We start from the raw sequence: 15,013 nt of genomic DNA on the forward strand, positions 1-15,013 counted from the left end.
AGTAGTCTGGCTCCCACTTGGAGCCACCTTGTGCACAGCAGAGGTACGGTTAGAGCAGAAGATGCTCTCATCGCTCCATCAGTTAGGAAATTCCAAGAAGCTGTTTGCCAGGATCCAAGGACAAAGGCCAACTATGTCACTTTTATTCTCCCTCATCACTGATTTCCTCTGCACAGGAAGAGCTCCAGGAAGTGATAAAAAGAACACAGCCAACAACACAGTAAAAACAGGCAGTAGAGATGAGGACAAAAAGAAAATAGGGTTGACCTTAAGCGTGTGGCAGGCATCTGACCTCACTCGTAATAAAAGAGGTACAGATTCAAAGAGCATTGAGGACCTGCTTCTAACTTCTCAGATTGGCACAAATCCATGCGCTGTGTGGTGAGGCTGCAAGACAGCAGACTGCATCCTGGGTGCAGCCTCAACTCCACATGCCCCGTTCATGTCTCCCACATAGCTGTCTCTGGGCTCTGTACCCTTTCTAATATGCCAGTAAAGATAAATTGTTCTCTAGTGAACTAGAGAGCTGCTATGGTCCCAAGCCAAGCAACCCAGTAGTAGCTATTTTTCAAATATTTTTACTTTTTGATCGAATGTTGCCCACTTGGAATTTATTCAGCAGATAAACCTGAATGTAGATACAATGACCTGTGTATATGATGATTCGTTGCAGTATAGTGTATAACAAGAATTGACCACACAACCCACAAGGATCAGTTAACAATGGCACCATCAGACAATGCTATATCTAAACTTTACAATGACAAGCAGCTGTCCCAGCTCATCATATACTGGAAAGAGTTCCAGGATAGAATGATGTTCGATGAAACATGGAGGAGTATAGTGGGGTATGTTGTGTGGAAAAACCACAGCCAAATGTGCAGGTTGTTTCTGTGCGGTGATTGGTTGGGTTCCCCCCTGACTGTGTTTTCTGTATCAGTGCATTGTCATCAGTGGAGAAAGTGGATCGGGGAAGACAGAAAGCACCCACCTCATCGTTCAGCATCTGACTTTCCTGGGAAAGGTAAGGGCCAACCAAATTCTGGATGGCGGTTTGAAGGCCCGGCAGAACCAACTGTATGTTTTATAGAAGATGCGAGTACTATAGTCTTTTTTTTTAAAATCGGGAGTCACATAAGAACACCCCGTCTTTGTGTGTTGCCTCCTGATAGCTAGGCTCTTAAGATGCCAGCATGCTGTCCTTACTTCATGTCGTGAGAAAAATAAAACCAACACGGAGTTACTACATTGCAGACAAATCAATTATTTTGTGTGTTTCCGTGTAATAGAAACATTGAGCTGTTCAGTGGAAGAAGTGAGTCAACGCTGAGTCAGAGCCGCTGTGGTGATTAGGAAAATGGCGAATGGAGTCCCTTGAGCAACAGTTGAGGAAAAGGAAAATAGTAGCTTGGACAAGGACATGGAAGGAAGGGTTGCAAAATTAGTCCCGGAGATGCCTATCCTTGGCCTCTAGAGCATCACGCTGACTAAGAAAAGGGATTGAGGACTCCTTTATTATCGCTGAGGTGCATTGAAAAGCAGAGTGGAAAAGTATTTGGAATTCTTTCTAAACTGTTAGGCAGGAAACATCTGTCAAGACTTTCCTATGCAATGCAATCAGACTTTAAAACTGCTACCGGGGCTGGAGAGATGGCTTAGAGGTTAAGAGCACTGGCTGCTCTTCCAGAGGCCCTCAGTTCAATTCCCAACAGCCACATGGTGGCTCACAACCATCTGTAATTCGATCTAGTGCTCTCTTCTAGACTGTAGGCAGAACACTGTATATATAATAATAAAAACAAAGTAACAACAATAAAAAAAATACCTGCCACCAAATCTGGCTTTGTGACCCATGGTACCTGGAGACTCCTTCATCAGGGTTGACACTAACTTTCCCAAAGTGGAGTTCCTTAGAAAAGGTGCGTGAGCTACGTGTGTGTGTGTGTGTGTGTGTGTGTGTGTGTGTGTGTGTGTGTTGTGCCTGGCAAGACATTAGAATGCTGCTTCTGAAAGCTTCTCCTAACCACCATCTGCTCACCCCAGGCCAACAATCAAACCTTACGTCAGAAAATCCTCCAAGTGAACTCCCTGGTGGAAGCCTTCGGGAACGCCTGCACGGCCATCAATGACAACTCCAGCCGGTTTGGAAAGTATCTGGAAATGATGTTCACACCAACTGGAGCTGTGATGGGGGCGAGAATCTCCGAGTACCTCCTTGAAAAGTCCAGAGTTATAAAGCAGGCTGCGTAGGTGCACTTCTGTAATCACCGGTTTTTGCTTTGCCAATCTAAACTTGGAGGATTCGGGAGCTTTAAAGGTTCCATCTCCCCTTGTTCATTAGTCTCCCTCAGTGTTTTAAACAAAGGATTAGTGGTGGTTAACGTTTGCTTTTTAAGATTTAGTTTTGTCTTATGTTCATGAGTGTTTTACTTGCATGCATGTCTGTGTACTGTATGGGTGCCTGTTACTCTAGGAGACCAGAGGAGAAAGTCAGGTCCTTGGAACTGGAGTTATAGATGGTTGTAAGCTGCCATGTGCAGCCTGGGAACCGAACTCAAAGCCTCTGCAAGAGAAACCGGTGCTCTTAACAGCAGAGTCATATCCCCAGCCTTTGGTGGTAGGTTTGTTTTTGTTTTTATTTTTGTGTTTTGGGATTTTGTTTTTGTTTTTGTTTTTATCTAAAAGGCATTAAGGGGAGAGTGCAAAGGACTTGGGGAGGGCTTTACGGATGGTGTGTCTGTTTCTTTTGAATTGGTTGTGTAAGGTAGGGTGTGACAATAATTAGTTTGCACACACCTTAAGGGTTTGCATCATCTCACAGTTCCAATGGGGATATAGGCCATCATGCCTGGGAAAGACAATAGCGAGGAGCATGAGGCTGGCCGATCACATTTCATCGACACACAGGAAGCCAAGAGTGAGGACAGGAAGTCTAGTCAGGCGGTCAAACCTCATAGACTGCCTCAAGTAATGTACTTTCTCCTTCAAGGCTCAACTGCCTAAGGGTTTTATAACCTTATCAGATGGTGGCACCAAGCTGGGGTCCTAGCATTCAAATATACAAGCCTGTGAAGGACAATTTTTAAACTATAACACTCTGTTTTAGGAAAAGCAGGGTAGTAATTGGTAATAGTCATTTAGGGCATGTCGCTCTGGGCTTGACCCTGGGTCTGACACTCTGACGTTGGGCCTCATTTGGGAAATGGAGATGCTACCAGCCATGGCCTCACGGGTTTGCTAGGAAGACTGACGACTCACCTGTATAAAACGACTCAAAAGCATGTGTGATGTGGTGCATTTTGACAGTGTTAGCTACTCTTCTCCTGACTGGTTCTGATGACTACAGCCACTCAATACTGAACGCCTGCTATATGACAGTAACGTGTTCTCTGCGGGAACTGTCAGAGTAAACAAGACTGACAAAGTCCTCGTGTCCACAGAGTGTGGAGTGGGTGTGTGTGGTGGTGATGGTGGGGGCAGGGGTGAGAGGCTCACAGTTGTGCATAAATAAACAGAGCGCTGTGACTAGTGTTCAGAAGCAATAGTGCTTCCGAGTAAGAGCTAGGAAGGTGAAAGGGGCAAAGAGGAGAACAGGCAACCTGATTTAGGAAAAGGAGTTGCAGTTGCGTGGGGTTCATGAGGAAAGCAGAGTTCCATTCATAATAAGACACCATGGCCAAAGGCAACTTGGGGAGGACAGGATTGCTTTTGTTTACACTTTAACATCCCAGCCCAGCATCAAAGGGAGTCAGGCTGGGAACACAAACAGGATAGACACCTGGAGGGGGAGCCAATGCCGAAGCCACAGAGAAGTGCTACTTGCCAGTTTGCTCCCATGGTTTGTCCAGCCTGCTTTCTCACACCAAATGCACCATGGGACAATCTGGTAGGAGCATTTGTTTTCAACTGAGGTTCTCTTTTCCTAGACGATTCTGTCTGGTGTCAAGTGGATGTGAAACTACAGTGCACCTGGGGTCTGAGAGGAAAGATGGCTTTCCAGCATTCAAGACATTTGATCTGAGATCTGTGTATCCCTTAGGAGTTAGCCAACAAAATGGAGACAGGAGTGGGGGAGAAAGAGATAAAGCAAGAGGGGAGCTGGGAGTGAGGGTTTTAAAGGAAACAATCAGGGGGCTATGATAAAAAATAGTGCTGAGAATGGAGATCACTTACGCCAAGTCAAGGGAAATAAACCCACGGCAAAGCCCCAAGGCCTGAGCAGGAGTTGGGGGCAGTTGGAGACAGAAGGAAAACAGACAGACATCTGCACACAAGGACTCAGAGAGCTGTCTTACACTTGGCCAGCCTCTCAAAGGTGCCCAGAGAAGGGCAGAGCCACCACAGTTAGAAGGACAGGACCTGAAAAGCCATAACGTGTCTCCATTTCATTCAAGTCTCTCTCTCTCTCTCTCTCTCTCTCTCTCTCTCTCTCTCTCTCTCTCTTTGGTTTTTTTTTTTTTTTTTTTTTTTTTTGAGACAGGGTTTCTCTGTAGCTTTGGAGCCTGTCTTGGAACTCACTATGTAGATCAGGCTGGCTTTGAACTCGCAGAGATCCGCCTTTCTCTGCCTCCCGAGCTGGGTTTAAAGGCGTGTGACACCACCGCATAGCTAATTCAAGAAAATTCATTCAAGTCTTTTACTAACTTGGGAGGATGACATTATTAGGCTGTGTGACACATGAAGAAAGTAAGATGGGACAACATTTATGGCCATCTAACTCTGTCTAGAAGGAATGCTCCAAAAGGCCATGAATCCTATTGGTCCTGTTTCTCTGGCATCCAGAGTAGTTCCTGCCGTAATTGGCATTCAATACATTTATCCATTAAAATCTAATAATCTTTTCAAATCATCTTTGTATATTCTGTGCTATATTACATACCTTAAGTACAAACAATAAAGTTTATTTTAAATAATAAAAGTAGCTTGGCATGGTGTCATGTACCTTGTAATGCCTGTACTGGGGAGATGGAGGCAGAAGGATCACAAGAAGCAAGCCAATGGCTGGGGTTTTAGCTTTTGGTAGAGCACACGATACTGGATTCCTTGAGTTTATAATGAAGCTACATGTGTTCAGTAAAGTGCCATTGCCATTACTACTTTATGAATATTACCACTATTGCTGTTTTCTAATTGGGATGATACATAGTTAATGGCCTGCATATGTAAATTTGTTGCAAAATAATATTTTGTACAAAAGAGGAAATGGAATCAATTATTTAGGTCAGGAAAGCCTGGACTACGATATAAATAAAACCTCTTCCTCGATTTTTTTTCCCTAGGGGAGAGAAAAATTTTCACATATTTTACTATATTTATGCTGGCCTTTATCACCAAAAGAAACTTTCCGAGTTCAGACTTCCTGAGGAAAAGCCTCCTAGGTAAGTGTAATTGGAAGACCCCTTACTGCTGGCAGGGAGGAGGCTGCTGGTTAATTTTGAATGAGGGTTCAGTTAAGCCGTTGACAAATCTAGAAGTAAATGAAGCTGTTTCCTTAACTGGAAACTCATTCTGTTAAGTTAACTATGTAAGAGGGGGGAGCAAGAATGGCATCTCAGCACGTGCATCGTTTAGCGTGATCGAAAGCTCAGTTACAGCCGTTTCTCCCAGCCACACCATTAACCTGTTAACGAAACACTTTTGCGAAGAAGCCCAGGTTTGCCTGCCCTGGCCCACAGTGCTGTGTGCTGAATGAGTGTTTACTGTGTCGGGTCATGTTCCACTTTATTCAGATACATAGCTGCTGAAACTGGACGAGTCATGCAGGACATCACGTCCAAGGAGTCTTACCGGAGACAGTTTGAGGCAATCCAGCATTGCTTCAGGATTATCGGGTTTACCAACAAGGTACACGCTGGACAAGGGAACGAACACAATGCAAATGTCTGCAGATGGGTGGGAGAGAAGGCACGTGTGCTCTAACTTGCTGGACACGTATCAAATGCATGTTCCTTGTGAGATAATGCATGTCTATTCAACATGTGGTATAAAGATCCAAAACTTCGTCATTCCCCGAGAGTCTGTTTGGAGTGTGGACCCTCTGGTCCATCCAAGAATGACCAAATCAGAATCTGAATTGGAACAAGGTGCCCCAGATGAACATAAATTATGAGAGTAAGGACTGGACACCTATCAATTGTTACCACTGTCATAAATTCAGCCTGGTTATAATAACAGATGCCGGAAGTCGATATTGCTTCTGAAAGGAGGCCCTTAGGAATGTAGAGGTTGTGCCCAAACTCGAGGACATACATTTTTGCAAGTAGCTCTTTGTGCACACGACAAACTAGTTAAAACCCTCCCAGTATCTCTGCAGTCGTGTTCCCCCGCCATACTTGCCCACTGTAGCTGACTGTAGGCTTTATGCCACTTTCGTCATACTACATAGAGACTTTCTCTATTAGACACACGCTAAGGTTGACACAGCATTTATGACTCAAGGATCAAATATGGCTCCGTGATACATTATTTCATAGTTTCTGGGCTCCATGCCATCGATTTTGTAAGAACATACAAGCTCTTTCACTTTGCTGGCACGGGGCTGAGTGATTAGGAGGAAAGCTGGAGAGTTAAATCTTAGGAGATTAGATTACAAACTTTCTGTTTACCTTGGGGCAGCTGCTCTGGATAAAGCATTGCTTCTGCAACCCAGCGAGTTTGACCCTTCCTTTTCTCCCTAGCATAGCTGATTTGAGTCCTAATAATACGTTTCATTTTTTTCCTAGATAACTGCTCATTTTGTTGTTGTTGTTTTGTCTCTCAGTCCCATAAATGGACAGGGGAATATTCCAAAAGTCAAGATAAAAATAGAAATATACTTCACCCAGCTCCTTTGAGGGCAATTTAAAAGGTTCCTGCATCGTTAGAAGGTTTTTATGGCGACTGACTTATGGAGCTCATTTTTATCAGTGTCACATCATCAGAGGAGCTGATGGCAGAGGCAGAAATGAAGCTGTTGAAAGCACAAGCCCCTGCCCGCGGTCATGCCAGAGTGTGGCGCATCTGTCCTTAAAGGGGAACAGGACCCATGGCGAAGGGAGCCTGTCCGGGAGATGATGGTTTGCTTTCAGTGAATAAAAGATGATAGAATGTTATGATGTGATTGGCCTGGGCATCAGAAGAGAACACACAATGATATTATTCTGATAGAAAAAAGCTTCTGTCCTACTTAGATTTTCTATTGCTATAATAAAATACCATGACCAAAAGCAGCTAGGGGCGGGAAGGGTTTATTTCAGTTGAAAGTTTGTCTAGGGAACTCAGGGCAGGGAGCTGGAGGCAGGAACTGACATAGAGACCAGAGAGGGCCACCTACTGGCTTGTTCCTCATGGCGTGTTCAGCCTGCCTTCTTACAGCACCCACCTATGGTTAATACCGCCCGCAGTGAACTGGGTTTCTCTACAGAACAACCTAGAGAATGCACTACTGGCTTGGCCACGCCACTCTAGTGGCTGCCTTTTCTCAGTTGAGAAAAAGACTCTTCCAAAAAGACTCCAGCCTGTGTGGGGTTGACGTAAAAACTAGCCAGCATGGCTGCTGATCATCAAACAGATGGTGATGGTTTAACAGGAAATGAAAGAGAAGCAGTTAAGCATTTGAGTATATGTCGTTGAGGCAGGTCATTCCTGGGCACGGGGTGGTGGGTACACTAAAAGGAAAGAATGACAGTGTAAATGGATAGGAGAAGAAGAAAATGAGAAAGATGGCAAAACTTCTTAATTTGTGCCCGGTCAGTGAGCAACAGGAGTATAATGGCCTGCTGCTGTGTATCCTCCCGCTGAAATGTGGTAGTGTGTTACTACATATCCGTCCCTAGGTGTAGCTCCCCAGCATATAACCGGAGTATGACGGCATGTCATTGTGTATACCGTCCCAGTTTATAACAGGAATGTGACAGTAAACTGTGTGTCTCTCTCCAGCGCGTAACAGGGAAGTGACAGCGTGTCACTGTGTGTCTCCTCCCTGTGTCCCACATCAATTCATTTGGGAATAAACCAACCTAAATTAATTAGTAGCTTTGGAAACGCAAGGGAGAAGATGGGTTTTATCTCTCTGCCCCTCTATCTCCGCAGACAACCTTCTTCGCTGGATTATCGTTCCATGTCACGTCTAGAAAGTCATGGCACCATGACTAAATTCAGGAAGACTAGGTTGTATAGAATCAGGCAGCAGATGCTGATGGGACAGAAATTCTCTAACGATTTTCTGCCAGTCATTTCTCAACAGAGCTTAAATGAACTGACCAATTCAATTAAAATTGTATTTCTGGTCCCTAGTTCCCTGTGGGAACTCCTCAAGTTTGTTTGTTTGTTTTTTTGTTTGCTCTCCCTTCCCCCCACAAAACCTCACAAGAAAATTATGGCACACAAACATTAGTGCAGACTTGAGAGTCTAGATTTGAATTCCAGGCCCCATCCAAAAGCATTCAGAATAATGTTTGGCCCTGGGAGTTCCATGAAGAAGCATTCCGGGCAGAAGGAATAATGGGGGCTCTGTGTGAGGGACAAGGGGATTCGACCATAAACCCAGCTGAGGTATCTTGAGCCCAACCACGCTGTTTCCGTTTGATATTAAATAATGCTGACCCTGCTGCTACGGGCTTTATCCTAACATACTTTGTAAGCGAATTGTCGGACTTAAAGGGGCATGAAACCCTGGATGCTGCCTACGATGATAGAGAGGATGCGTGCAGCTGATGCTAGGACACAGAGGTCAGAAAGAAACCTAAGTTCAGGGCAACATTTCTTCACTTTCTTCAAACTATATCGCCAATCAAAGTGATACTTCTGAAGAGAGATTCGATTCTGAAGAGTTCTATGTTAAAATAGCAACTGAAAGGCTTAAGGGTGGGATACGCTGACCTAAGTCACTAAATGTCACCAGCTGCTGCCAAGGAGGGAAGTAATATGTTATAATCTCCAGCTGACCCTGATTCCAGTGCTTAGACAGAACTGGTGAAAACCAGATTCTCAGGAAAGAAAGGAAGTAAATTTCCACTAAAGAATGACAGCGGCCTGAGGTGCCCGGGAGCCAGGTCAGAGGGGATTCTGCAAAGCAGCAGCAAGTCCTTCCTAACTTTGAACTTGGCCTGAACACCATCTAGGCAATACTTGTCTTGGGAAAAACTGAGAAAAGAAAGCTTTGGTGGAGAAGGGTTCTTCCCTCTCCCACTACTGCTGCCTGAACTGCTCAGAAGCGGTTTGTTGAGATGACCCAGTTGGAGGACTTGCTAAACCTTCTTAATAAAACTCTCATTTGAGTGAGGTTTGATCATTGTATCATATAGAAAGGCAGAGACTAGAAATAGATAAGAATAGAGTTGTAAGACTCCACAGGGAAGGCAGAGGTTCCAGAAAAGTCTCCATAGCTCTGATGAGGCAAGAGAAAACAAGTTAATGAAGGTGAAAGAGATTTCCCATTCCACCAAGAAGTTTTGGGGAAGGTGGAGCCATTCCATGATAGATATAGCATTGGGAGCGCAAGCGTGGCTGGCTATGGTATTTTGATTTGAGTTCTATGGTAGGTGGAGGTTCCTAGGTCAGAAGGGAAGACATGATTCACCCCCAGGCCAGGAGACAATCCCAGAGATGTCACATAGGGAGCACCCTCAGGGGATGAGACCATCCCTGCCTCCTTCATTGATCCAAGGAAGGAGACCTAAGGAAACGGCTCTAGTGCATGGGGTTTGAATCTAAACGTGTTCCCTGGTCAGAGGTAGGTTCACATGTTTGCTGACCCTCTGGGCATAGCACTGAAGAGAACATGGCCAGAGAAGCAGCGTGGTGAGTTGTTCATCTCAAGAGCTTGGTCTCAGGTGTTCATTTTCGTTGAAGCTCATCACCACAGTGCTGAAGTGTTTGAAGCCCTTTCGGGGGGAGGTGCCTTGGCTTGTATGGTAGGGACTGTATGTGTTTGCCGGAAGAACTACAGTTTTCCTTAGAGTGAGGAGAGTTTTAGATAACCCCTTGGATACAGACACGGTAGATGCAGAACTCATCGCTGCGGTCTTGGCTGCAAACTCTCAGATCTGCCGCTGTCGGGAGTCGCTTGATGCATGCAGCTCATCCTGTATTGATCACGGTAATGAGGGGCTGTCATGTTAAATCCAGGCAAGTTTTAAAAAAAAACCCATTTGGTAGGTGTTCTCCTTAGCCACTTCTAAGTGGCGTGATTAAATGGGGATTCGCGAAGTCTGGAACATGACATCTTGCCCTTGATTTAGAAGCTGGAAGAACAATACTTATCTACGGCAGAAGCCCGACTTTGAGTCCTCATTTGTCTTTGCAGCATTATCAGGCATCCGGCAGATGTCAGTGTTACAGCCTGCATTCAGATTTGAGGCTTTACTGAGTAATGTCTGCAGGGAGGCTCAGTTTGGGGGGCAGTATTTATCAACGGTCCAGTGACAGTTCCTATTACTCGGCTGCTAAGTATAGTATTAAATCAAATAGCCCATTTGAATATGTTTTATGGAAGTATCTTGCTTATTAGCATAAAAATTCCCAACTAGATGTTTCCTTATTTTACATATAGAAAACGTAAAATTTAAACAAACTGTAAGTACGCCTTATCTTTAATCCATTAATGCTACCTTACATGCTAAACTTTGAACATGAAAACAGGACTTAGATGATCTGGATATATTTTACTCAAATGTATGTCACCAAATATGTGAGACTTTTATTTTCTAAAAGTCCCTATCAATTAATCTCTTATACCAACTCAATGGCCTACAATTCTGAGTCTCTCATCTAGAGTTAGTATCAGATCCTCCCAAGTTCAAGGCTCAGTCCCATAAGAGCCCCCACTTTAGACACCAGTCGGAAGCCCCAGACTTCTTACACTTCTGAGCTGGTTATAAAGTGACCATGACCTTATTCCATAGCTTGATTAGTTGGTATAACTAATTCTAATTATTATTATTATCATCAGTAGTAGTAGTATAGCTAATAACTAGTTCACAGAATTCATTTTACTTAAGGTTGCAGACTTGTTATAAAGGTCATAACCCAGGGATGGCTAAATGAGAAATAACTGGACAGTACATAGAAAGGGGACTCATACCCTCGGGCACAACACCCTACCAGCACCTACATGGTTCACCGGTTTGGAAGCTCCCTGATGCTGTTTCAGGTTTCTGTAGAGTTTACACCACATCATATTACACACACACACACACACATACACACACACACACACACACCGGATTAATTATTGGTCGTTCGTGATTAACTCAGTTTTGGTGATTAACTCTAGCCCTCCCTAGAGTTTGATGGGATCAGGTGGGAACTAAGTTCTAAGATTGGTTTTCCCTTGAGCAGCCAGCCTCTCAGACTGCAAGTCTTATCTAGATGCCCACTAAAATTCACTTATTAACAGAAGCACAGGTATGGTTAAAGGTATCTTCTGCCATAACAAAGATCTGATCACCCAGACAATTTTAGAAATTCTTGTGCTAGGAGCTAGAGACAAGGGTCTTTCAAAATAAGTTTTCCCATTGGGCATTACAACCTGTAGCTCTGAGATACCCTAGTAAGTTCTAGGGTGCCCTCCTGGATATTTTATAAAACACTGTACCCAAAAGAGGTGAGGGAACATCCCTCTTGTTCCATCTCTGAGTTGGGAGCTGGGATTAATTAGAGCAAAAGGCTAAGTGAGTCAAAGGACAAAGGTCATTTCTCTCTTGGTCACCATGCCAGCTGACAGAACATCTCCATTCCATGTGGCCCTTCTCTGGTCTAGTGCAAGGCTGAGGTCAGGTGGCCGGGAATCCACACCAGCAGCAGTGAGAAAGAAAGCATGGACGAAGAGTGCTCTCTTCCTCTGGGCCTGGGACTCAAGGAGGCATGGTCTACTTGTTTCATTGTTAATGTTTAGTGACCTTGCTACCTCTAATTTCAGGAAGGTTAGGGAGCCTGTGTGTGTGCAGGAAGAGGCAGAACAGAGTTTGATGGACAACTGTAGTGTTTTCAACTAAAGGGTGATTGATTTGTCCCTCTGATCAGTGATGACCTCCAATCACCGCTCTCCCTGCTCTTTCCAGGAGGTTCATTCCGTGTACAGAATTCTGGCTGGGATTTTGAATATTGGGAACATTGAGTTTGCAGCTATTGCCTCTCAGCACCAAACGGACAAAAGCGAGGTACCCAACCCTGAAGCTTTGAAAAATGGTAATTGATGTTTACACGCTTTCTTATCAAAGTTCATGTCTTTCGCTTCTACAGTTTTCCAAGAATCTATAGAATATGATGCCACTGTAACATCCTCACTGTAACATCCTCCTGTTAGCTCTAGATGGTTCCAGTAGCTAGCATTTCCCAGAAGGACATCATGTGATATAGCAACATTCACCCCCTATGTGATAGATGGTGGTTCTGCAGAAAACCTGTCTGTGGCAAGAAACTTTACACAATGGGTCTCCACTTTTGCTGCTTTGGAAAATCGTTTACAGCTTTTCAAAAAGAAAAATAAAAGGTTTATGAATCCGTAAACTCAGCATCCATAGTAGAGAAAGCAGCACCACCTTATATTGAAAGTTCTACTAGCAAGCATGATCAAAGAAAGGGTGAGGAGTCTTCGTGTCTATAAAATGAGTGGCTGACTATGATGCTGCATACCTGTAATCTCAGAGCTTGTGGAGAGGCCTGGGGATGCAGAATCTGAAGCCAGCCTAGGCTACATATTGAGATCCTGTCTCTAAAACAATTGATAAAAAAAAACCCTTTTTGGGAGCCTGCATGGGACCTACCTAGGCTCTCTGCATATGTATGGCAGTTGTGTAGCTTGGTCTGCTTGTTGGGCTTCCAGCAGTGGGAGCAGGGCCTTTTGTTGGAGCTAGAACTGGCTCTGGGAACCTACTCCCCATGCTGAGTTGCCTCACTCAGCTTTGATGCAGGGGAGGGGCTTGGTCCTGCCTCAATTTGCTGTGCCATGTTGACAACCATGGAGGCTTTCCCCTTTCTGAATGGAGGTGAAGAAGTGGATGGGGAGGGAGGGGTAGATGGGAGGTGTGTGTTAGGGGAACAGGAGGAGTGGAGGGAGAGGAAACTGTGGTTAGTATGTAAAATAAATGAAAAAAAATTAATTAATAAAAACAACCCCCTCTAAGCCAGGCAGTGGTGGTGCATGCCTTTAACCCCAGCACTCAGGAGGCAGAGGCAGATGGATCTCTGTGAGTTCGAGGTCAGCCTAGTCTACAGGAGCTAGTTCCAGGACAGGCTCCAAAGTCACAGAGAAACCCTGTCTCAAAAACAAACAAACAAACGAATAAAAGACAAAAGCTCTTTTTGTTTTAAGCTATAGCACTCTACTTAAGGTCATTCCTACCCAATGTGTTTGTGACTGTCTAATCTTCCAATTTATTTGATAAAAGATCTCTCCCTCCTTAGATCCCCCACCTTTACTTACTAAATACTTGTGGGGAACATTCAGAACAGTTGGGAGTTGTGCTGTACAGTCCGGATGCTTCTTGAAGTTAGGAACCTTGCTTGTCTGGACCATGAAGCCCTTTGAATGGAGCCTGGCACACCCTGGATGCTGTAGGTGCTGGCACTGGCTGTGTAAACATGTGGCTTCATATTTAAGATTGTATTTACTCTTTTTTTTCCAGCTGCCTGTGTACTCTGCATCAGCCCCGAAGAGCTCCAGGAGGCTCTCACGTCCTACTGTGTGGTCACCCGAGGCGAGACCATTGTCCGAGCCAACACTGTGGACAGGGCTGCAGACGTCAGGGACGCCATGTCTAAGGCCCTCTATGGGAGACTCTTCAGCTGGATTGTGAATCGCGTCAACACACTCCTGCAGCCAGATAAAAACATATGGCAAGTGGGAGCCAGGAGAGTTGAAGCATTTATTCCTGAGAGGAGAATGGGGGATGGAGCCACTGCAGGGGGAGGCTTGGGGGGGAGCTAGGTAAACCAGGTTTGTGCCCGATGATATATACTAAGATAGAGTCCTGCTCTGTAGCCAGGGTGACTTCGAACTCCTGACAGCCCTTAGCCTCCCAAATGCCGAGGTTACATGTTGGTGGAGTATGAACTTATATACACTCCTTATTTTGAGATAGAATGTAACGGGGTGCAACTTCTCCTGATATGTTCTCTCTCTCTCTTGCAGCAGTGCCGAGGACAGGATGAACGTGGGCATCTTGGACATTTTTGGCTTTGAGGATTTCCAGAGGAATTCCTTTGAACAGCTCTGCATAAATATCGCCAACGAGCAGATCCAGTTCTACTTCAATCAGCATGTGTTCGCTCTCGAGCAGGTACTGGTTGAAGCGGAAGCTAAGAGTAGCGGGGCGGGGCGCCGGGGGGAGGATTGCCCGGCTGCCCACAATCTGAAGCCAAACCTGGTCGTCAAGGCTACAGAAACACCAATGGAGAGACAGTCCTGTCAAAACAAACAGTGTAAATTTAGTCTGGGGAAAATAAAAAAGGTCCCGATTTCCATGGAAAGGTACATTGCCTCACGGGGCAATTCCACCTGACCCAGAAAGTCCAGGCTAAACTGTGATGGTGGTATGGAGGCCGGTTTCAGGCCATGGAGTCACGGTCTGTTTCCCTCCAGATGGAGTACCAGAACGAAGGCATTGATGCTGTCCCTATACAGTATGAGGACAATCGCCCGCTCCTGGACATGTTCCTCCAAAAACCTTTGGGCCTTCTTGCCCTTCTGGATGAGGAAAGTCGGTTTCCCCAGGCGACAGACCAGACCTTGGTCGGTAGGTACCGCTCAGGGAAAAGGTACACAGATTGTGAGTGGAGTTGGCACAAGACACAAGGTGGATGTGTTTTAAGTTTTAAGAAGGAGTGTCTTTGTCTCACTTTGGACACTTAGTGGGTTATAAAAGTATAGATCTTGGGGGGGCTGGAGAGGTGGCTCAGAGGTTAAGAGGACCTGCTGTTCTTACTGAACATGGGTTCAGTTCCCATTACTCGTGCTGGGCAACTTAGAACCCTTAACTCCACTGACAGAGGTTCCAACACCATCTTCTGGCTTCCTCTGGCACCTGCATGT

General features: G+C 45.1%; 1 protein-coding gene across 1 annotated transcript in view; it reads left to right on the plus strand.

Annotated features, from left to right (window-relative positions):
• The window catches only part of Myo3b (myosin IIIB), a 288,989-nt gene that overhangs the window by 130,586 nt on the left and 143,390 nt on the right, over window positions 1–15,013 (plus strand). Inside the window, exons 12-19 of the mRNA XM_041631591.1 lie at window positions 941–1,024; window positions 2,044–2,246; window positions 5,280–5,378; window positions 5,730–5,844; window positions 12,042–12,168; window positions 13,608–13,818; window positions 14,114–14,261; window positions 14,564–14,717. Of these exons, the coding sequence (XP_041487525.1) occupies window positions 941–1,024; window positions 2,044–2,246; window positions 5,280–5,378; window positions 5,730–5,844; window positions 12,042–12,168; window positions 13,608–13,818; window positions 14,114–14,261; window positions 14,564–14,717 (1,141 nt within the window). The remainder of the gene's footprint in view (window positions 1–940; window positions 1,025–2,043; window positions 2,247–5,279; window positions 5,379–5,729; window positions 5,845–12,041; window positions 12,169–13,607; window positions 13,819–14,113; window positions 14,262–14,563; window positions 14,718–15,013) is intronic.

The sequence above is a fragment of the Microtus oregoni genome, unplaced genomic scaffold (genome assembly GCF_018167655.1).
Source record: "Microtus oregoni isolate MIOR12 unplaced genomic scaffold, Mior012 000037F_ref0000500, whole genome shotgun sequence".
NCBI lineage: Eukaryota > Metazoa > Chordata > Mammalia > Rodentia > Cricetidae > Microtus > Microtus oregoni.